Source organism: Azolla caroliniana, unplaced genomic scaffold, assembly GCF_043228905.1.
Source record: "Azolla caroliniana isolate FFs.n. ecotype wild unplaced genomic scaffold, voAzoCaro1.0.p SCAF_540, whole genome shotgun sequence".
In the NCBI taxonomy this organism is placed as follows: domain Eukaryota; kingdom Viridiplantae; phylum Streptophyta; class Polypodiopsida; order Salviniales; family Salviniaceae; genus Azolla; species Azolla caroliniana.
Window position 1 is genome coordinate 1 of NW_028230975.1, and position 21,212 is coordinate 21,212.

General features: G+C 35.5%; 3 protein-coding genes across 3 annotated transcripts; 2 read left to right on the plus strand and 1 right to left on the minus strand.

Moving 5' to 3' along the window:
- Positions 1–527: 527 nt before the first annotated feature.
- Positions 528–5,330, plus strand: LOC147847993 (uncharacterized; the record flags this gene model as incomplete). Its single annotated transcript, XM_087338691.1, has 7 exons — positions 528–867; positions 950–1,149; positions 3,425–3,501; positions 3,903–4,004; positions 4,107–4,191; positions 4,710–4,811; positions 4,920–5,330. Coding segments are annotated over 7 exons (1,005 nt in total), but the record flags the coding sequence as incomplete, so codon positions are not given.
- Positions 5,331–7,349: 2,019 nt separating this feature from the next.
- Positions 7,350–10,132, minus strand: LOC147847994 (GTP-binding protein At2g22870-like). The gene is made up of 5 exons (XM_087338694.1): positions 9,866–10,132; positions 9,416–9,685; positions 8,473–8,542; positions 7,920–8,082; positions 7,350–7,751 (listed from the first exon to the last, which is right to left on the minus strand). Exons 1-5 carry the CDS (start codon positions 10,101–10,103, stop codon positions 7,548–7,550), a joined length of 945 nt encoding a protein of 314 aa, XP_087194820.1. The 5' UTR covers positions 10,104–10,132; the 3' UTR covers positions 7,350–7,547.
- A 1,420-nt stretch (positions 10,133–11,552) lies between these two features.
- Positions 11,553–21,154, plus strand: LOC147847995 (uncharacterized). The gene is made up of 17 exons (XM_087338692.1): positions 11,553–11,811; positions 13,056–13,483; positions 13,562–13,649; positions 13,791–13,955; positions 14,049–14,439; positions 15,592–15,710; positions 15,792–15,864; positions 16,274–16,485; positions 16,616–16,678; positions 16,837–17,029; positions 17,950–18,129; positions 18,231–18,386; positions 18,742–18,882; positions 19,225–19,359; positions 19,473–19,643; positions 20,652–20,711; positions 20,806–21,154. Exons 1-17 carry the CDS (start codon positions 11,765–11,767, stop codon positions 20,959–20,961), a joined length of 2,778 nt encoding a protein of 925 aa, XP_087194818.1. The 5' UTR covers positions 11,553–11,764; the 3' UTR covers positions 20,962–21,154.
- The last annotated feature ends 58 nt before the right edge of the window (positions 21,155–21,212 follow it).

A 21,212-nucleotide genomic window follows, 5' to 3' on the forward strand; every position in this document is an offset into this window, starting at 1 on the left:
ATCCCTCACCACCAGTACAGGATTGTAAAATCATCTAAAAAATGGATCAGTTCCAATTGTAAAACCTCTTCCTTCATTAAGGTCATTATGTTTGATCTTTAGGACACATAGGCATTTTATTTTTTGAGTATAGATAAACTGAATCAACCCATATTTGTTACGCTTTGTTACAATGCTCTGCCTTTGACCATATTCTTGTTTGCTCTCCACAGATTGTCAATCTGATCCAATCCCTTGATACATTTCTCACATGATCACAATGTACACTATCAGTTGCAGCATTCATTAGTAATATTTTCAAATGTAGAGAGTCACCAAACTCCATACATGAAAATGTATCACTTCTGGTCTCATAGGTCATATTTGACCTCTGAGGATGATACAAAATCTATCTCATTCGGTCTGATAGGTCATTTTTGCCCCTTAAAAACATTAATTTTTCTTTCCCTGAAAAATTTGTAGTCCTAGAGTATTCTGATCTAATTAAGGCTTATCCCCAAATGCCATGAAAATTTGTTTTTCTCCAGGTCCAGATGGCATCAGAATTGGAGTTGTTAAAGCTGGAGGTGAGCAAACTTTCAAAGCAATTGGAAACTTCCATGCAATGCGATCACCTAGTACCTGATGCAGGTGTTGATGTAAATACATTTAGAGAGGAAACCCAAGTACCAGTTCAGCGAGTATACATTCTTGGTGGCCACGATGGCCATTCATGGTTGGCATCTGTGGACGTTCTTTCTCCAGCCAGACATGAGTATTATCCAGTGGCTTCCATGCTGACACCTCGATCTTATGCTGCCTCTAGTGTGTTGATGGGGCAAGTTTATATTTTTGGTGGAGGGAATGGGAAGTTGTGGTATGAAACAGGTACTTTTTTCCATTTTAGATTTTTAAGCCTTATGATTATTTCATATGAAGATGAAAAGATTTAGACAATCTTTCCTGCCAGTTGAAGTGTATGATAGTGTAGAAGATATATGGAGCGATTGTCCTCCAATGAACCTTAAGAGGGGCAGTTTGGCTGGTGCAACGATTGGTGATAGAATATTTGCAGTTGGTGGTGGAAATGGACAGCTTCACTTTTCTGACGTTGAATGCTATGATCCACATCTTGGCATGTGGATCAGTTCCACATCAATGTTGAATAAGGTATGTTATCTTAAAAAGTTATTAGTTTTTCATGCTGTTGGATATGGATCCATTCTTTGATTAAAAGTGCGTCCACAATGCATTGCCTATCTGGATTGTTTTAAAAGAGTGTTATACTAAAAAATTCAATAAATTCAGAAGGCAGCACTATGCTTCCAGATTATGGAACACAAGAACTCGGTTGCACTTCATAATGTTTCTATTTGATCAGCTTCTCAAGTCCAGGACTTCAACATTAATAGCTGATTTCTCACAAGTAAATTATTCATTAGAGTTATTGTCAACCTAAACTAAAACACGAACCTATGAACAAATTACAACAAAAGAGAGAAGAAAGAAACAAATGTATCATCTTTGAAGAGGCCAAAATTACATCTTAAAATGTTGTCTCATCTTTCACAATAACAAACAATAAATAAATATAACTTGAGGTATGAGAAAATTTTCTTTGCTAACCTCAACATTTTGAACTTAGAAGAACTGAAACTTCTGCAGTCAAACGACATCCAACATACAGTTTGGAGAAGTATTAGCCTATCATGGTTCTTCTATAGTAATGATGTACCATGAGATCCCCACTCTTGAAGATCACTACAACCTAGTTTAGATAACATCACACAGGACCAACATGTCATGGGCATAGATAGTTTTCAGCTACCATTCCATTGTGATCTCGGGCTTTTACAAATTGTAACCAACCCTAAAATCAGTCTAATAGACCACAGATAATTAAAGGTTCTCGTATGTTTATATTCTCTCTCTCACCATTGCAGGTGCTTCCCTTGCTTCAGAGACCTCTCCATTCTGGATTAACGTATGCTAGAGATCTTTCGTAGACAAAAGTTATAATATATGAGCCGAAAACCAGATTCTTTAGTCTCTTTTTATCTTATTTACTTCTATATTTACTTAGTAATATTTATTTTATTGTGATTTGTTGTTCTCAAAGATGAGACAACACGTCAGATGTAATCTCCATTTTGGCTTTATAGGCCATTTTGGCCTCTTAAAAGACGTTAATATATCTTTCTTTCTTCAATGTATTCTCTGCATCTCAGCCATTTTCCTCTATGCATCAAAGCTAGGTTATATCTTTTTCCTCTTTGTATAACACGTTCAGCTCATGCGTGGCAGGAAGCCCTTGGAATCTATGCACTGTATGAATCCGAGTCAAGAAATATGTGTTCTTCCAATGGGTTGTCCAAGGCTGTGACTAGCACAATTGGAGTAAAACAAGAATGCTCACTATAACCCACTCTCTTTGGATCACATATTGAACTTCCAAGCCCTTATTGAGGAAGGCAGAGCCCATAACAAGAGGATTTATTGCTACTTTGTGGATTTCCTAAAAGCCTTTGACACTGCTGCATGCTCAGCTTATGCAACGGCTAGAAGCCCTTGGTGTCCCTATAGATATGCAATGGGGAATCGCTGCACTAGATAGAAGTATTTTGTATGGACAAAGGTTTGTCAATAAACATGGATAAAACTAAATTGATTGTTTTTTAACACCACTCAAGCATGGGTAACAAGGTCTGAATCATATTCTTCTTAGGAGAGGAAAAGGTGACATACACACACTCCTACACATGCCTAAGAGTAACATTTACAGGCCCTAGGTTCTCCTTACAAGAGGCTGCTTGTGCCCGACTTTCTTGTGGATATGCAGGCCTTGGTGCTCTCGAAAGATAATGTGCACATTCACAGTTCCTAGAGCCATGAACTAAATTGTGGCTATTTTATACACTTGTCCCACCAACTCTTCTAAATGGAGTAGAAACATGGGGCTCGAGTTTTAATAACGCAAATAACTAGAAAGAGTTAGAGAGACCTTTAGTCTCAATGGTTGCATGCATGATAAGGAGCAAAGCCTCAGCGCCCCATGATATAATCCAGGGGCAGCCCCTATAATCATTGAGGCATTATTCCAATCAGTGACATGTATCCAATGGCTTTGGGAGCTCCCCAAACAAAGGTACTCAAGGTTGGTAATTATGTCATCAAAACAAAATGCTAAACATAGAGATATTCATTGTTGGTATGCTCGTGGTATGCTCAAATGCAACAGTGGTTCGAGTCCCGTGGCATAAACATAAATGCACTACCCCCATTCAAATAGAGCTTGGATTGACCCCATCTAAACATGCCCAAAGTTGAAAAGGATTTGCATCTGTTTCGATTGTGCTTTTCCTATGTTCGATTTCATAAAGAAAAGTAATCTTTTCCTCAATTAAAATCTGGTTTATATAGCTAATACTTCTTCCTTTTCTTGAAGCGTTTTTGCGTTGCAGCAGCAGAGTTAGATGGAGTGCTGTATGCAATTGGTGGTTACAATGATCAAAAGTATCTGGCGTAAGTTCATTGTAATTGGAAATAAGGTTAGGTATGCTAAATAAGAAAACTAGATCATGTTGGGATAGCATACCACTCTTTTCTAACAAGAAAATTGGCGGAACTGCCAACAACTGCCTGAGGATTGTGGGTCTTGGATGAGAGATTTTGTTCTTAAATTTGGTAGGCAAATATAGAGAATTCACAGGAAATGCAATGCGATCTTGGCTTTGAAAGTTATATGGGGTGGTTGATTTCATTTCATGAAAAACTATTGCATTGAATTGCATGACCAGCATTCAATCTTTTTTTGTTGAGCCTATTAGTATATGATGGATTTTCTTTATTTATTTCCTTTTTTGTTGTGTTTTTAACTTTAAAATTTGACAAAAATATTATTAATATCGTGTAAAATTGTTCAGGTCTGTTGAGAGATTTGATCCCCGTGAAGCTTTATGGACAGCAGTTGCTCCAATGAACAAAAAAAGAGGTAGTCTGTCTGCAACAACACTAGGTGGCAAGATGTACGTTTCTTTATTTGTAAACATATTCAACTTCTCACAACCCATTAGAGTCTGTGTTTTTGCTCATGCTGTCTGTCATCTGGATGTGCTTTTTCTTCACAGTTATGCAATCGGTGGCTATGATGGTTCAGAGTTCTTGAGCAGTGTTGAGATGTATGAACCTCGTACAAATGCATGGTTGGAAATGGTAAGGAGAATCTGTTTGGCTGGAAATGGTAAATATAAGTGTGATACTTCAACATATTATTCGTGTAACTCGTTAGTGTTCCACCATGATTTATCAATGGCCATAGTAGATTCTGTGATGCATAACATATGAAGAAGACTTGCTTAAATTTCCCAACATGTCTAAGTTGATGTTTTCTTGTTTCTTGATCGGGTGCTAGATGCATGGGGCATCTTATTGCAAATTTAACAACTCTTAGTATGTGCATTCACCTAACTCCAGCAAAGGGGATTAGAATAGGAGTTCATAGATCATTTCTTTTTGTATGATGTCTATGTATGGACATCATATCACATCACGATTGTAACATTTTCAGTCTCATAGGCAAAACTGGCCTCTTTAGAGACTGTAATATAATCTATCAATCTTCTTATATCCCCCTCCCTACCCTGATAATAACATCACAGAAGAAAAAAAAAACCTATCGTAGTCATTTTTCAATAAGATTTATTAAGTTGGGCTTGTGATTCTTGTGACAGGAAACTGGAATGCACAATGGAAGAGCTTATGGAGCTGCAGCAAGAGTTGATGACTGTATCTATGTGTTTGGAGGCTTAAACGGTGGACCATATGTTGATACTGTAAGCAAATGTAACTAAGTAGATAGATAGATAGATATGCTTTAATCTTAAACAAGATTTCAAACTGCAATTTACTCATGATACACCATAACTTGCTTGCCAAAGCAGGTAGAGTGCTACAGAGAGAATACTGGGTGGGAAGTTGTGGAAGACCTCTCCATTGGTGGTCGGTGTTTTCTTTCTTGTGCTGTGTTGGAATCATTATGATGATCATGAAATACATCAGTTTTGTGTGGAGAATATATGTAGTTGAATATCTTCTCAGTGTTGTATGGAGTATCTATCCGAATTTCCTTCAGATGTATATGAAGTGGACCATATGCTTCTCTTCCTGATATAAAAATTTCCCATCATATCAAAGATATTGCTGCAATGTTTTGTTAACCATGCTTCCTTTTAGCAGCTAAGCTTGCTATAGTTGGTAAATGATCTTTCATGCACGTTAGAAAGTGCCATGGTCATTTATTGTGATCACTATTTGTTTCTCCAACAACTTTTTGAGTTCCACCTTATCGTTACGAAGGAAACCTTTGTGGGTTCTACAGAAGTTTTTATCTTCTTCTCATCACTTTTGTCAAATGTACACTTGTCTATTACTTGACATGTTGAGCAAATCATCTCTATGCTCAAAGATGTGGGTGACAAATTAATAGTGAAGGCATTACACTACAGCTTGACAAATAGTATGATATGGGATGCTGAAATGATGTTGAAGTTAGCAATGGGCCTGGTTCGGTTCGGGTTCGGTGCCTTGAAACCAAACCAAACCGTTTATGAACATTCGAACATTTAAACCAAACCATTTAAATAAACAGGTAAACTAAACCATTTAAACCAAAACCGTTTAGGGAAAAGTTAAAACCAAACCGAACCATTTAATAAAAAGTTTAAACCTAATCACATTTAAGCTAAGCTAATTAAAAATTAATTAAATAAAAATACACAAAATTAAATAAGCATTTATGTTAAAATAAATAAATAAGATTAATTGAGCCATTAGATTAAATAAACAATTAAGTTAACTGAATTAAACCAATGAAAAACATTAATTAAACCATTAAATTACAAAAACACTTAATGGATAAAAAAAAATAGCCCAAAAACCTATAAACTGTGCAACATATGTTTTCAATGAACTTTCAAAGAGCATTGTAATTGGTGTTATAGGAAACTTCACCATGTGCTAGTATCATTCTTCTCCTTTCCAATTGTTGTGACCAACAGAACATGCAATATATGTCCCAATGTAGAGTCTCTACCAAATAATGAGAAATTGAGGAGCACCATAATGATGCACAAATATAATTAGACACTCTCTAATCTTGTTTGAAACAAACAAACTTTGCATGTTTCCACAATTTTCAAATTGCAAAGACATCATTAGAAATACTAAACCTCCAAGAGGATGTAAATATCTTTGGGGACCCTTATGATGGTGTTGAGTTCTCATAATTGCCATATGCTACAAAAGGTTATGTTTCTCCGAGTGGTTTGGTCTAAATTATGAATGATCTAGTGGAATCCTTAATTGTAAAAAGAGAAACATATATATACATTTGTGACTAAGCTTGAGAGAGAAAATAACCAAGAGTGTTGCTAAGTACATGCAATATTTTATGGCGTTCCCTGATCTCTTTCGTGGCGTTGACATCTTGCACTTGTTCCATCTTGTATTTGGGATGTAGTGAAGAAATAGAGATTAATTTCCTGGTTTTACTTGAGTTTCATATTTGCATAAGGATTAATAACTCTTATCCTTGTGAGTGAGGGGGGAAATCCTTTCTTATAGCACACAATTGCTAGATTGTGAGGCAGTCACTAAGACTAACAACTTTTTTAATTGGTAACCACCATTTGCTTACCTAAATTACAAAAATCTTCATTGGGCAAAAGTACAAATTATTTGTGCTACTACAAATCTTATCATTGGGTCTGCATAATGTTTTGCTATTTACTACAAGGGTATGCTACAATCACATCATATTCTTTTAATGCTTGCCATTTTCTTTCTCAAGCTTGTTACTTGCAATTTTCTAGAGTAGCACATTTAAGAAAATATACACCAGTAACATTGATCTGCTCTCAAAGGTCAGGATTTAAGATGAAGGCCTGCACAACACAATAATCCGTTATTACTACCATTTAATACCAATTACTAAATTCAATATTAGTAAATGATGCTACACGCAAGACAGCACTTCAGTGTGTCCAATACCAAAAAGCAAAACAAAGAGGAACGCCTCAAATTCAAAAGTTACTTTAGAGAATAAAATGATTGATGTACAATTTCACCAAATACATCAAGTGAAAATAGGTTGTCTCAATGAAGTCAATTACAACTAAAATATAAGATGGTGATGTATGTTGAGTATATACAAATGATCTAATATTGTTATCTACTAGTTTTAGTGTATATTGTTGATTTGCTATAGAGAAACTCCTTGATGTGAACTTCATGGTCGCAGATGCTTTTATGTAATGCATCACTATTAGTGTTTTTGAAATATGTCAGAATAACTTCTGAATTTGTGTTAAATATTTTAAAAGAGGAATAACATGTGAAATGAAACATATTAAGGCTAGAGTAAATCCCTATACATTTCGGGCATTTCTTTCACAATATTTTACACCTTTTCCATAATGAAAACAAAACTCCTCAGATTAGTAGACAAGTTTCCTGAACATATTCAAAGGAAAATAGCATATAGATACAACGCAAGCCTTTTCAAGGTTGCATTAGCTGCTCCAGTAGTTCTTCAGTTGTTGTATATGCATCAACAACTCATTTCTCCCCTGATTCGTAACACAACTAGTCATGATCCAAGGTGGCATTTGATCATATGATTTCTTTAATAATCGCAAGAAATCTCGGATATTCTCTTCTAGTGCTGTCTTTTTCTTTGTTTTATCACATTTAGTAAAGACAATTGTTAAAGGAACCTGTTGCAAAAAGAAAAAGAAAAGGTCAAGTTTTCTCATAGATTTTAAGAAGCAAAAAATACATAATCAGAATATATTAGTATTTCAGCAAAAAGCGTATCCAGTATTTTTTCTTGTTTAAGAAACAGAACACTGCAAAAGTTCATATTTTCTGCTCATTACTATTACCTTATTTCGACCAAGCCAATCAGCACAATCAAGGTCAATCTGTTGTGGAGGAATGCTTGCATCAATAAGCAAGAGAACACTAACAAGACTATCCGAACGAAGGAAGTAACCTTTTGTGAAATTATTCCATGTGCTCCGGACATCAGTTGGTACGTTGGCAAATCTAGACATAAATATTTAGGAAAGAAATATATATCGAATCAGAATGATATTGCCAAAATATATGGAACAAGAATGGTAATGCAAGGATATATCACAAAAATGGTATTGCAAAAATATATTGTGAATATGATAATGCTGAAAAAGTTATGATATGTGTAAGCATATTGCAAAATCTATCTTGAAAATGATAGTTGCAAAATGTATGTCCTGCGCAATAATGATGTTGCAAACTCGTGAGAGAATCATATGAACAACGAACATAAGCCTAGATCATTTGATTATCAATAGTACCTGATCCTTCATAAAATATTACCTTACATATATGCCTCTTCTTTCAACAATATATTGTAAACGTTTCAAAAGCAAAAAATATCTGTTGTTAGAGACTTACCCATATCCAGGAAGATCAACGAGATACCAAGTTTTATTGATTAAATAATGTGTGATTACTTGTGTTTTCCCTGTAAAGCACAAACATTTTCAAACCACCATTACGTAGAGCCTGTAAATATCATCGCTACAAGATGTGTACTTTTGAAATGCTGAAGTCGGCAGTAATAATACATGCATGCATGCATACATACATACATGACGAAACACAGCTGAATTATACCAAAACATGAACTATGCACTATCAAGATCATGTCTGAGGTCATACCTTAGCAACTATTCCAGAAGCCTCAAAACTGTGCTATTTTCAACTCTTTATAGAAAAGGAAAATCAACAAAAACACCCCCAACTTACTTGGTTAGGTATTTTAGTGGTACAACATTTACTACTAGATAGGGGTATCCAGGCAATTTTTGAACCTTTATAAACATCCCAACCAGGTAAGTTCAAGTTCATGTTCAAATATTCAAAATGCGTTTTATCAAATGAGGGCACATTTTACTATAGCAAAAGAATGCTTGCAAAAAACTACGAGTATATCTGGTTTTTCTTTGATATTTCTACCAATTCCCTTTGTTTTTCACAAGAATTTTAGCATAACTTTTATATATTTCTTTTCAAGTTTGTTTCGTTTATGAATATTTCTGACTTGCAAGTTCACATTTAGAAATTGGTATTTTATTGATTGAGGATTCATATTCTATGGCAAACACAAAACACAAGGCAACTTGATAAGAGAAAACTTCCCAGCATTTGAAATTATGGAACGAATACAGAAAAAATTTGCTAAATTAACCCAAGTTTTTGACATGTTTTACCCAAACATAAGGACAAATTGTTAAGCATCACTACATCAAGCAACATACACAAGTGATTTGTTAAGCAAAACATCTATTAAGCAAACAAATATCCCCAAGGCAGCCTATAAAGAAAGAAAAAAAACCTGGTTTTTTTGATGTTTCAGCGATTTCCTTTTGTTGTGAGAGGGCATTGATGAGGGAAGACTTTCCAACATTCGACCGACCAACTAGTGCAAACTCTGGAAGGCCATCATTGGGGCAATGGGCAGCGCGAGAACTCTCCTTAGCCATCACACAAGTGTGAACACGAAAATCTGAACTCTCGTGTGGACCAAGGAATATATTTGATCCTGGAAGCTTCTTCAAAGAACTCAAATCTTCGCAAAGAATTGCACTTGGTGGTATGAACATTCCTTTATAGAGAAGAACAAAATAACCCAAAAATATTTCACTAAAAAATTGTGCACTAAGCTAGGAGGTATGAACAAATACCTTTTTAGAGAAAAAAAATTTAAAAACTGACATTGCTTCTTCTTTAAATAATTCAAAAATACGATTCTCTTGCTATGAAGAGGTATGAACGTGGTACATACCTTTAAGAGAAGATAGTTCTTCTTTGTTGTTGATTTTCTTCTTTAACTCAGAGATGGGTTCTTCTGTGACAATCTCCAGCTTCTCTAGTGGTTTCTTTCTGTGTGAGGAGGCCATGGATGAGGTACTTTGGGAGGTATGAGTCGTGGCCCATCTTCTCAATTGAGGCCATGGTGAAGAAGAAGGCTCGCAGAGGCGACAAAGACGATGGATACATGCAGAGCTCGTCGCAGTAGCCATGGAGCTTGAAGCTCTCAGCTATTCTAAGGTTCGGAAGCATATATATATATACATATGTATGTATATGTATATGAAATTCCAGGAATACCCCTGGATGGATCTCGAATTCCAGAAAAAGAAGAAGAAAGAAAGATATATTAACATCTCGAAAATACCATAATTCATCGCTACCCTCGAGCTCTCCTATACTCGATCGAAATGTATGCACAATTAAGACTCGATTGATGAGTGTTCCTAGACTGAAGAACGGTAGTGGAGACACACGTAACACATATCCAATTGGAAGCCCATCCGGTTCTAAAGGTAGTCTAGTCAGTCGGCAAAGTTGCCAACGTTTATGTATTATTACTTACACTACATTGGAAGGCTGTGAAGTAAGTCCCACAATATTCGTATATTGTTCGAAAATGTTCATCAAAGTCCCCTCCTGTTCTTAATTAACGAATGGAAGACTATGGACATACATTCCTTGGAAATTTAGGAACTTAATGGCGAAAGTGTATGCCTTTCGAGTTGGCTACTCTCAAGGTGTGACATAGCAAACTCGCTTATTGAATACTTCAAAAATAAAATCATGACTTAGATCCAATGAATCTGAGATCCACAACAAACGTTCCATCAAATCTGTTTACAAATAACTTTGTGGGTATTCACCTTAACACCCTTGCTAAGTTGCTTTTCAAAAAAACATCGGAACACCTATATGCAATAATAAATTAGGTTATATTTAATCACCAAGTGCTCTTAAATACAAAAGCAACTTTCACTAGTTTATGAAAACTGAAGTTTGGAATGTGTTCGTTGTTATAACTTAATAGAAAGTGGGAACACTATGGTTGAAGAATGACAAGTTTCATTGTCTACTACTATATAGGACCTCCTCAATTAGGAGCTTGACAAGTCAATATCCTTAGGCAAAATAAGTTAACTCATTAGCCTTACTCATGATTCGTTATGCCCTTGAATTAGATGATATGAGCAAGTGTATTCATGCATCAACTTTCTTAATTATGTGCGCAATATTAATCTTCATTTGATTAGGAGCAAACAAAACACGTGTATTCACATATAATCTTTATTAGTTACACGCCTAATCTTATTTTCTACATGCAATTAGGAACAATATAAACATGTGTATTCCCTTAACGACTTTCTTAATTACGTACATAATGTTAATATTCATTCAATCAAGAACAACTCGGAGTGCATGTATTCACTGATCAACGTTCCTAATTACACACGCGATCTTAAATTTTATGTGGTTAGGAGACATAAAAAAACACCATTAAGTTTCTTAACGATGTGCCTAATCTTAATGTCATGTGATTTGAGTATGAAAGTAAAAAAAAAGTCTAATTTCCTTATAAAAATATCCCAAATTTATAAATATTAATTTGCAAATTAATTTTGTAGAGATGGATAGAAAGACCTAAAAATACAAGGAGAACAAACAAAACAATATACACACAAATTTGTGGTAGAGCGATTGCCATCAGTTTCTGCGACAAAGCAGAAAGCTCATCATCAACGTCTTCGTCCTCTTCTTTACACAGAAAATAGCTATGAAGAAACCCTAACAGAAAGAAAGCAAAGAAACCCCTCATTCCTTTTCTCCCTCCCTCGCTCTCATACATATACATAATTGTACTCATAGGTACAAGATGCCAACAATTACTCCTCCATTGAGCTTCGCTGACTTGAGACATAGGTGAGTAATTCTACTTTATTTCTTCCGTTTTCTGTCCGGTTTAATTTCTTATTTCTACTATTATTTTTTGAGTATCAGCCATAATAGGTCCTTTGGAGATATTGATTTTTTTCTTTGTTACTTAATTTTTTTTACGTATTAGCTATCATGGATCCTTTGGAAAAACTCTATTTTTATATTTTAGTATTAGCTATAATGGGTCCTTGGGAGACCTCGAATTTTCCTCTCGTTTTTATCTTAGTTTTTTTATTTGCCAGAATGATTCGTTAGTGAACATAGATTCTTCTCTGGTTTATTATCTTCATATTTTGTTATAGCTATATTGGTTTTTTAGCGTTTTCTCTTTTTTTGAAATATTAACTATGATGGGTCATTTTGAGGCGTCATTTTTTCTTTCTTTCTTGGTTATTGAGTACAAGCAACGCTGGATTTTCTGGAAGCATCCGTTTTCTATGTTTATTTTGATAGTTTGAAAAATAACTACACTTGGTTCTTTGAAAGCATTATTCATTTTCCATGTTCCTTTCTTGATTGCTATATTATTTGTGACAATGTGCCTTTTGAAGCATTTCGTTTTCAATGTTTCCAGTTAGATTTTCCCCTGTGCTACCTGTAATTGGAAGGCTGTTTGGAAGTTTCAAATTTTTTATTTTTGAAGCATTTCCGTTTCCATGTTTTCTGCTTGATTTTGGCTTTGGTGCTAGCTGTAATTGGTAGGCTCTTTATAAGCTTCAAATTTCTATTATTCTATTTTCTATCCATTTTTTCAATGATAGCGACGGTATGTATTGCTTAATAAGTTCTTCAAATCTTCATTTTTAAATATTTAAAAAAATATTATCTGTATGGCCTATAATGGGTTCTTCGGAAGCATCAGATTTTTCCATGTTTTTGATTTGCTTTCGTTACTTTATGTATATATTATGTATTGAGGCCAGGCAGTTTAATTGTCGATCCTTTAGTAAACGACATGGTGATTTAGTGTTCTTGGAAGCTTGAACATCTTTTTCCTGTTCATTGTGTGTTTTGTATTTGGTATTTGAATATTAATTAAATGTATCCCTGGATGGCATTGCCGTCTTTCTATTTGATGTTCAATGAGTTGTTGGAGGTGCCATTTCAATTTTTTTTCAGTCTTTGGTATATTGCATGTTCTTTTTGGAGCATTAGATTAGCTAAATGTAAATTAATGTCCTTGGTTAATGGGTCCTCACATTTATTAATTTTTCCTTCTTGTGTTGCAGCTCTTCCATCCACCCTCTCTCTTTCTCCATCTACCCAATTCGCAAGGTTTTGCGGAACTCTCAATCCCATGGTCTGGTTCTTCATAAGCTCTGCTGGGTTATCTACAGAGAACACTATCATCAGCAGGGGAATCGTGCTCGAAGGTTTTTTACATTTGCAAGCTCAGATGATGGCAATGGTGTCTCTTCCAATAGTGATACAAGCGCTTATGTAGAAATAGAGCTAGAAGAGACAAGATCAAAGCTTAATGCATCTTTTCAGCTTAGTGAAGCCGGAGTTGATTATACCCAAGCTTTACATGAAGCAGCGAGGAAGTTCCAATTAGCTGCGGAACAACATGAGTCACTAAGAAAAAATGGTTGGTTTTCAAAGTCATGGCTAGGAGTCGATCAAATTTCTTGGATAAAGCCTGTTTCTTATCAGGCAAGTTGAAAGGCTATGTTTTATAATGAAATATTTTTCAATATCCACTCTTACTTTCTCAATGATATATCTGTATAGGCAGCCGTCCATTCCTTGTTACAAGCTGTCCTTGAAATTGCATCGAGAGGTCATGGAGGGGATAGAGATACCCATGTTTTTGTACAGAGAAGGTAACTCTATACTCATTGAAATCTTTGAGCATTGTATACTTGGTAATCTTTCGTGTTGCCTGTGATTGACCGTATTTATGTCTTTTCTTTTACCAAACTCAATTGTTATTTCTGTTCTTCTGAAATTTGATTTGTATGCAGCATTTCTCGGCAACTTAACCCACTTCAGGAGTCTATTAATCAGCAGTTTTCAGCTAGAAACACCAATGTAGATGCCTATTTCTGGTCTGAACAGCATCCTCTTGCAGTGGCAAGTTTTGTGGACTTGCTGGAACGTGATCCAAGATTCACAACTGTTACTTCAGTGTATGTCTCTTATAGTAGTGACAAAGTGATCAAACAATTCTGCATATATATTTCAAAGTTTGATTTATGGCACCATTTTGTTTTTCCTAATAGAGGCTGGGAGGGTGCATCTGTGTGCCCTAGCATTGCAAGTGATGTGAGTCTTATGACCCTGGCAATCAGCAGTGCAGCTGCAATAGTAAAACTTGGATCAGCAAAGCTCTCCTGTGCTCCCTTTTTCTCAACTTTAATGGACGAGATAGGCCGATTAATGGATATGCTTGTGGATTTTCTGGCCATCGACCAAGTTTACAACTTTGCATCCAGTGTGGGTCTCCGGAATCAGTTTCTTGGTTACTTTGGTCCACGAGCTGTGAGATGCCAATATTCTGGTGAAGGAGGGGAAGAAAGAACATTTTGGGTTGACATTGTACAGAAGCTTCTACGGGGTGCTATAGTTAGGGAACACATAAGAACAAAGCTGACAGCTTATGATAGCATTGAGGTATGTTTTATTCACCTTGTTACATGACTTTGTGGTCTTAAAGCAGGCACACATCTAAATACTTGATAGAAGGTACAACTTGACTTTCACATGGCAAACTTATATCGGGAAAAAAAACTTTTGAATGTTTCTTGCCTTCGAATAATCCAATCTTTCCGACCACAAAATTGAAACATTATTGTCTCGGAAAACTGAAGTTAAAACAAGAAAGAAATAAAAGGTGTATTAACATCTCTTTAGATGCCAAAATGTCATAGGAGACCAAGAAATGGTAAACTCATAATTTCTATTCATGCAGAAAGAAAAGATCATTGAGCTGACTGTAAACTAAGTATAAAATATAGTCTAGTATGTAAATAAATGAGGAACTGTAGTAATGAACGCAGCTGTCCGTCTGAGGTGAGAAACAACATGATCTTGCCTAGAGAATCCCAAATATCCTTGTGAGTATCATCTCAAAATGTAGGTATTGAAGAGCTCCCTTTTTTGTACCTAAACTGGTTTAAATTAGACAGCATGTGCAAGAATCTCTCTCTCTCTCTCTCCCTCTTTCAATTAACTATAATATACATTCATTATCAACCCTCTTTCTCTCTCTCAATTAGCTTTGACTCAATAATAATCGTTCATTTCATCAACTCTCATTTGAATAGTGTTGCGTGCTCATCATTTTTACAAGATATGCAGCATGGAAAATATTTCCTCATCAATTGTTATCCTGAAAATGAGAAGTGATGGAGACGTACCCATGCATGTAGAAAATACTTCATTGAAATTTATTGGCTTGTTTCTTATTTATAAGACTATATGGAAAAGAAACAAAATTTCGAGATGCCATTTCTCCTCGCAAACAAAACTGCAACCGAAAGGTATATACAGATTATGAGTTTCTATGGAGCTAAAAATAAATAGCAATGCAGGATTAGAATTTGGAATAAGGTTTACAGGCCAAAAACGGCAGTGTTTTCAGTTTGGAAATTTGAGGAAAGAAACCGAAGTATGTATACAAAAAAGGAAAAGTACAGCATAAATTTCAGGATTCTGTATTCTGTTTGGATTGTTGAGTGTATTGTAGTGGTTGTGGTTATCTGAAGCAGCTATTCAATGCAGTGTTCATTGGCAGTTAAAATTACTTAAAATTGTGTATGTCAGGTACTAGAAAGAGATTTGGCAGTTTTTGGCTTTTTTGCTGCCTTAGGAAGGAGAACTCAAAGATTCCTTATTGCTAATAATTGTGGTGATTCAGATGAAACCATTGCAGATTTACTGCGGTAAGCTGTTCAGGGTCACGTTGATGCAATTGATTACGTAATTGCTAATCCCCTGTTTTAATAATAAAACTTACACTCCAGGTATCTAATTGGAGGTAGCATTTCATTCTATCCTCAGCTTGCTTCCCTTAATACTTACGAGCTCTTCATTGAGGTACGTCTGAGTTTGGTCTGTGTCACTCAAAAAACTTTATATAGTTGTAACAGTAATAGCAAGCTATTACTAACATTATTGGACCTCTCATCCTTAGGGGTATAAACTAATTCTAAACACTGTTAATGTCCTACAAAGTATAGGCAGAAAAAGAAGAAGAAAGAAAGATATATTAACATCTCGAAAATACCATAATGCACTGCTTAGGAGATTTGACAAAGTTCACAAATATTTATGTCAATTCATCAATGGGAGTAACAAAAGAAAAATGTTTTTCTACATTAAATATCATGAATAATCAACAATCAGGGCTGCTGCCTGATCATTGAAACTGAAAATTTCCACCCTCTGAAAATTTGAGATTTCAGTGAATAGTATGATGTTTAAGGCACTTGACATGCTCATGTAGGTTGCCTGTGAGGAGATGGAATGGCTACCTTTCTATCCTGCCCCTGCTTCAACATCAAGTAATGGACATAACGAACAATCATCATCACCAAATTTGGAAGCTATTATTCTAGGTTTAGATCAATGCTCACAATGGATTAGTGACTTTTTAAAATATGGCACTTGGGTTCAACAACCGGCTGGTGCCCGTGCATTATCTTTCCTGTTAAGAAGGTAAAATAAAAGTGCACATGAATTGTGGATGGCTGGACTGTATGAATGGAGTAGAAATGATATATATTATAGGTCTAATGCTATTCATGATTTGTATTTTAAGTTGTAACATTTGAAGTCCCTATTCCAGCCAAGCTCGGTTGAATGAGTGCAATCAATCATACCCTAATACAACCCATCAAAAGACATCCAAGTGAGTGGTATAGCGTTCTGTTTGAATTTTTTCTTTCTAAATATCTAACCTAGTTTCAAGGATGCATGGGGAGCAGGATATATTAATGATGATATTGATAGCCAAAACTACCTTCAGTAGTGTTATCCTGATTTTTGCAAATAGTTTGATTTGGCCAGCAAAAGTTCAATGGATATGGCACTTCAAGCTTCATCCTTTAAGGATATAGGAACTGGTACTGGGATAAGAAACAAGAGCTCACCTGATTCAGAGATCTACAGGAAAAACTTCAACTCTTATGAGAAGATGAACGAACAAGATATGGATTTGGATGGTGCTGGAAAGATGGAACAGCTAATACTTTTTGACAAGGTTTTTGAAACCCTCCTCAATTTTCTTGTTACTGAAATAATATGTAATATACAACTTAATAGAAGTTAACTATTTCTTTCTATCAGTTTGTTGAAGCATTTAACAACTAGTATCAAGAAGACTTTATTACTACTTGTGAGCCATAATTTGTCCAAGAGGCTTATGACATTTGTCTATGTGGTATCATAGAGAATTTCATAGGGTCAATAAGAAGTACAAGTGAAGATTTATAAGCAAGTTAAGGATATTTGATGAGTTAGTCCATTCTCGTTGGCAAGGCTTTCGCTAGATAACGTCTTCTCTCCACAATGTCCCTGAAGTCCATGGCAATGTGCTGTCTGAGTTTTTGGCTTTTATTGATTTGATAGCATGATGTGGTACATATTTTTTACTTTTATTGATTTGATCCCATGAAGTGTGTAAGTCTGTTGATATACCTACTTGTTTTCATAAGCTCTCACATTAGATGCTTTTCAGATTTTCTCTTGGCTCTATTTAACAAAGGGTTAAGAATTCACATTGGCTACATCCTATCCCATAGTAGTAAAAAGGATTAAATATTGCCTTCAATGACTATAATTAGGTTGGTTACATCCTAATTCTTGGGAGTGTAAAAAAAATAAAATTGGCTTCAATAATTGTAATTTTCTTTTTTTTGTTTTCTTCTTTTTCTTATTCTTCATTGTGCCCACTCTGTCAATCTGGAAGGTAAATACTGTTTATTAAATCCCTGTGACAACCTTAAAAAGTATTTATTTATTCAGAGATTCCCTAAACCTACTAGAGTCATGCGTAATGATAGAAATGCTACATCCTTGAATGGCCTTGCTTTGCTGAATATATCTTAGAAGAATGCTGTATAATAGTTTGTCAACAGTGGAATATTTTTAACATCATTATAATTGAACTAAACGGAACAGGAGTTGCAAGATGTAGATGAAGCCTTAAGAAGATTAGAATGCTTGTTACCAGAGCAAGAGGGTCCAGGAAAAGGATATCTTACTGCAGCTTGCACAAATCTTGAAACAATACGCCGATTGAAAAAAGAAGTGGAGATGCTTGAAGATTCGCTAAGGAAAAAAGCTAAGGCCATGTTGCAGGTGTCTGGATGATTCTACCTCTTGCCAATGTCTTTATGAGCATTGAAAAAATATATGGAGAAGAATCCTCACTTTTGTGTTTGTGTTTGAACACCAAACAGGCAGAGAGCCCACTACTTCAGCAACAGAGAAGGGAGAAAAACAGGCGAGGAAAGATAAGCTCGCAGTCTGATAGACAGCAAGAACAAATAAGGCATTTGCAAATCTTTGTTATCTGTTTTTCAATGATATTAATCTTGTGGCACAGTATCCTAATTATTTGATGATATTATTTGAACTTAAAAACAGGTCAAGCAATGACGCCAGCAAGCTAGAGTGGGTTTCCAAGGTATTGTGGAAGTTTAGGGGAACATTTGATAGTAACTTGCAAATTTCAGAAACGATACAAAAAGTTGAAAGGAAATCAAAAGAGAGAATGAGAGAAACAAAAAGAAAAATTGTCTTTTTCTATGTTAGCTTATTAAATTTTAATTGTCTTGAAATAGAATGACGCATAACAATCAGGTTTGGGGGGGTATAATGAACTATTCATCACTTCACCTTACGCATGACAGTTCTTGCATAATAATAAACCCAAAATATTTGCATCTAACCTTTCATATCATCTTCCAGGAAGATGGAGTAGCATCACCTCTTACCCTTCCAGAAGCTTCTTCAACTACAGAGATTGATAGTTTTGAGCTTTTGAGGCAGGAATTGATGGATCTTGAAAGGCGTGTGAAAGAAACTTCAGGCAAGCATTTAAATGGGCAGGCAAGACTTTCATCACTAGAATCTTCCCACTGTAAATGAGAAACGTGTTCAGTTAATTGTAGAGACCAAAATTCATTAAAAGGATTCCACTTGGAAACTCCTACTCCTTTTATGTGTGCATACTTTTTCTCTAAGACTTTCATCACTTGAATCTTCCCACTGTAAATGAGAAATGTGTTTATTAAATTGTAAGCATAGGCTTTATAGAGACCAAAATGCATTGAAAGGAGCCCTCTTGCAAACTCTTAACTCCTTTTATTTGTGCATACTTTTTCTCTGTTTGGGCGTATATTCAAGCCACAGCATGTATTTTAGTTGAAATCTTGGCATTGTTTCTTCCAGGATACATCATTTCAGAGCAGTGGAGGTGAAGATGAGGGCAAACTGTCATCTGTATCAAGTGGTGCAAGTAATGAAGCTTCTATTAAGGGAGATATTATCACCCAATCCTTAGAGAAGATCAAAGAAACAACTACTGTAATACATTCTTTTCTTTGTTCTGATGAATGCCACTATATGTTTCTTTCATACCAATAACCATATAAATTTTAACAGCTAGTTCAAGATTTAAATTGGTTACATTTAAACAGGATGTTTGGAGGGGAACACAGCTACTTGCAACAGATGTTGCTGCAGCTACAGCGCTTCTGAAAAGGAGTGCTTCTGGTGAGGAGTTAACAGAAAGGGAAAATAAGGTTTTGAAAAGGACATTAACCGACATGGCTTCTGTCATACCAATTGGAATTCTGATGCTTCTACCTGTAAGACTCTTCCATGACCTTCATCATGTTTCTGATATTCCATCACTAGTTAGAAAGGTCATAACCCTACGTGAATGTCTTTGAAGGCATACCACTTCAGGGAGGTTTAAGGTAGATGCAAATTCAATGAATAACATTGGTTTAAAAAACAGTGATTCAGGACTCCAAATAACGTAATGTTCTGCATGTATGATGTATCTAGCATTCAACTGCACATATATGTATGTAAATATGTATAATCGATACAAATGTTCATGGGCACATATAGGGGCATTTATCACACAAATTTCTGGTTCAAATTTTTATCTCCTTTCTGATGCTAAACAGAAAGAAAGCACAATCTAATGTATCTTAAAAGGCCAAACAAGATATTACATCTTAAAATGTCACCTCATCTATGAGAACAACCAACAGAAATGTAACTACATTAAAAATAAATAAAAAAGTGAATAAAGAATATCGTCATCTAAAGATGTAAGATTCTCAAGTCAGATAGCTTGTAGTTTGTTTTTGAAAGATATCCACAATGGTTGATCCAGAATGGAGAGATCTCTGAAGTGAGGGAAGCACCTGTTATTGCTAGAGATAACCTTTATTTGTTGATGACGAGGGTGGCGTCAACAAATTGATATTGCTTATCTAGTGTACCCCCTTTGCATTGTCCTTGTCGGAACCCCACTTGTGCAGCCATTGATTGACTTGTAGCATGAGTAGAAGTGATGGGGTTAAAGAAAGTTGTGATTGTTGTTTGTATGGTTGTATTGTTTTTTTCCTTCAACTTCTCCCTGTGTCTCGAGTTCTAACAAAAATAGTCCCAAGCACCGTTGGTCCTCATATTCCAGTGCCTTGCATAGTGGACCACAGGCCTAGTTAAAGAGGTTATGTTATGTCCTTATTTCTTAAAAAACAGTATGGCGTTCTTCTGGTTCTGCTCCATACGTGTATGACATGATCAGTTGGAAATAGAATAATGTCTTTTGCTGATGGTATTTAAATGCATCCACACAGGTCACAGCTGTGGGACATGCAGCAATTCTTGCAGCAATACAGAGATATGCCCCTGGAATGGTAGGAAACATGGAATGCATCACTTCTCTGCCCATGGAATACTTTAAAAAAGACATGTTTATTTTTATTAATGTGTCCATATCAAAACTGACAGATACCATCTGCATATGCGCGAGAAAGGCTTGACCTCATCAAACAACTAGAACAGATTAGAGAGATGGGCAATGCAGATAGTTGGGATGAAAAAAAGGTACTTACTCTTCCGAGTGCAGACACAAATGTACAGAGTAGCAGAGGGTCAGATGATTGATTAATTGGTTTCATTGATGTATGTAAATTATGGTTTTTGGCATCATAGAGAACTGGTGAAACTGATTATTCAAATTTCCTCTGATTCTCCATTAAACGAAGTGTATATGGAGGAGACATCTTTGATCATAAGACATTCATTAAAGAATTCAGATTACATGTGAAAAATATAAAATATTGGAGTTAATTTTAACCACATGTGAATTGGACCCATTTCATTATATGATATGTACAGTAAAAGACTAGTAACTG

Excerpts from the sequence above, each read along its gene's own strand:
- LOC147847994 (XM_087338694.1), bottom strand. The coding sequence starts at position 10,103 with ATGGCTACTGCGACGAGCTCTGCATGTATCCATCGTCTTTGTCGCCTC. Across the intron at positions 8,083-8,472 it reads GTTGATCTTCCTGGATATGG|ATTTGCCAACGTACCAACTG; the intron begins GTAAGTCTCTAA and ends ATTTATGTCTAG. Across the intron at positions 7,752-7,919 it reads ATTGGCTTGGTCGAAATAAG|GTTCCTTTAACAATTGTCTT; the intron begins GTAATAGTAATG and ends TTTTTGCAACAG.
- LOC147847995 (XM_087338692.1), top strand. The coding sequence starts at position 11,765 with ATGCCAACAATTACTCCTCCATTGAGCTTCGCTGACTTGAGACATAG. Across the intron at positions 16,486-16,615 it reads TTATCTTTCCTGTTAAGAAG|CCAAGCTCGGTTGAATGAGT; the intron begins GTAAAATAAAAG and ends TCCCTATTCCAG. Across the intron at positions 19,644-20,651 it reads GAATTCTGATGCTTCTACCT|GTCACAGCTGTGGGACATGC; the intron begins GTAAGACTCTTC and ends GCATCCACACAG.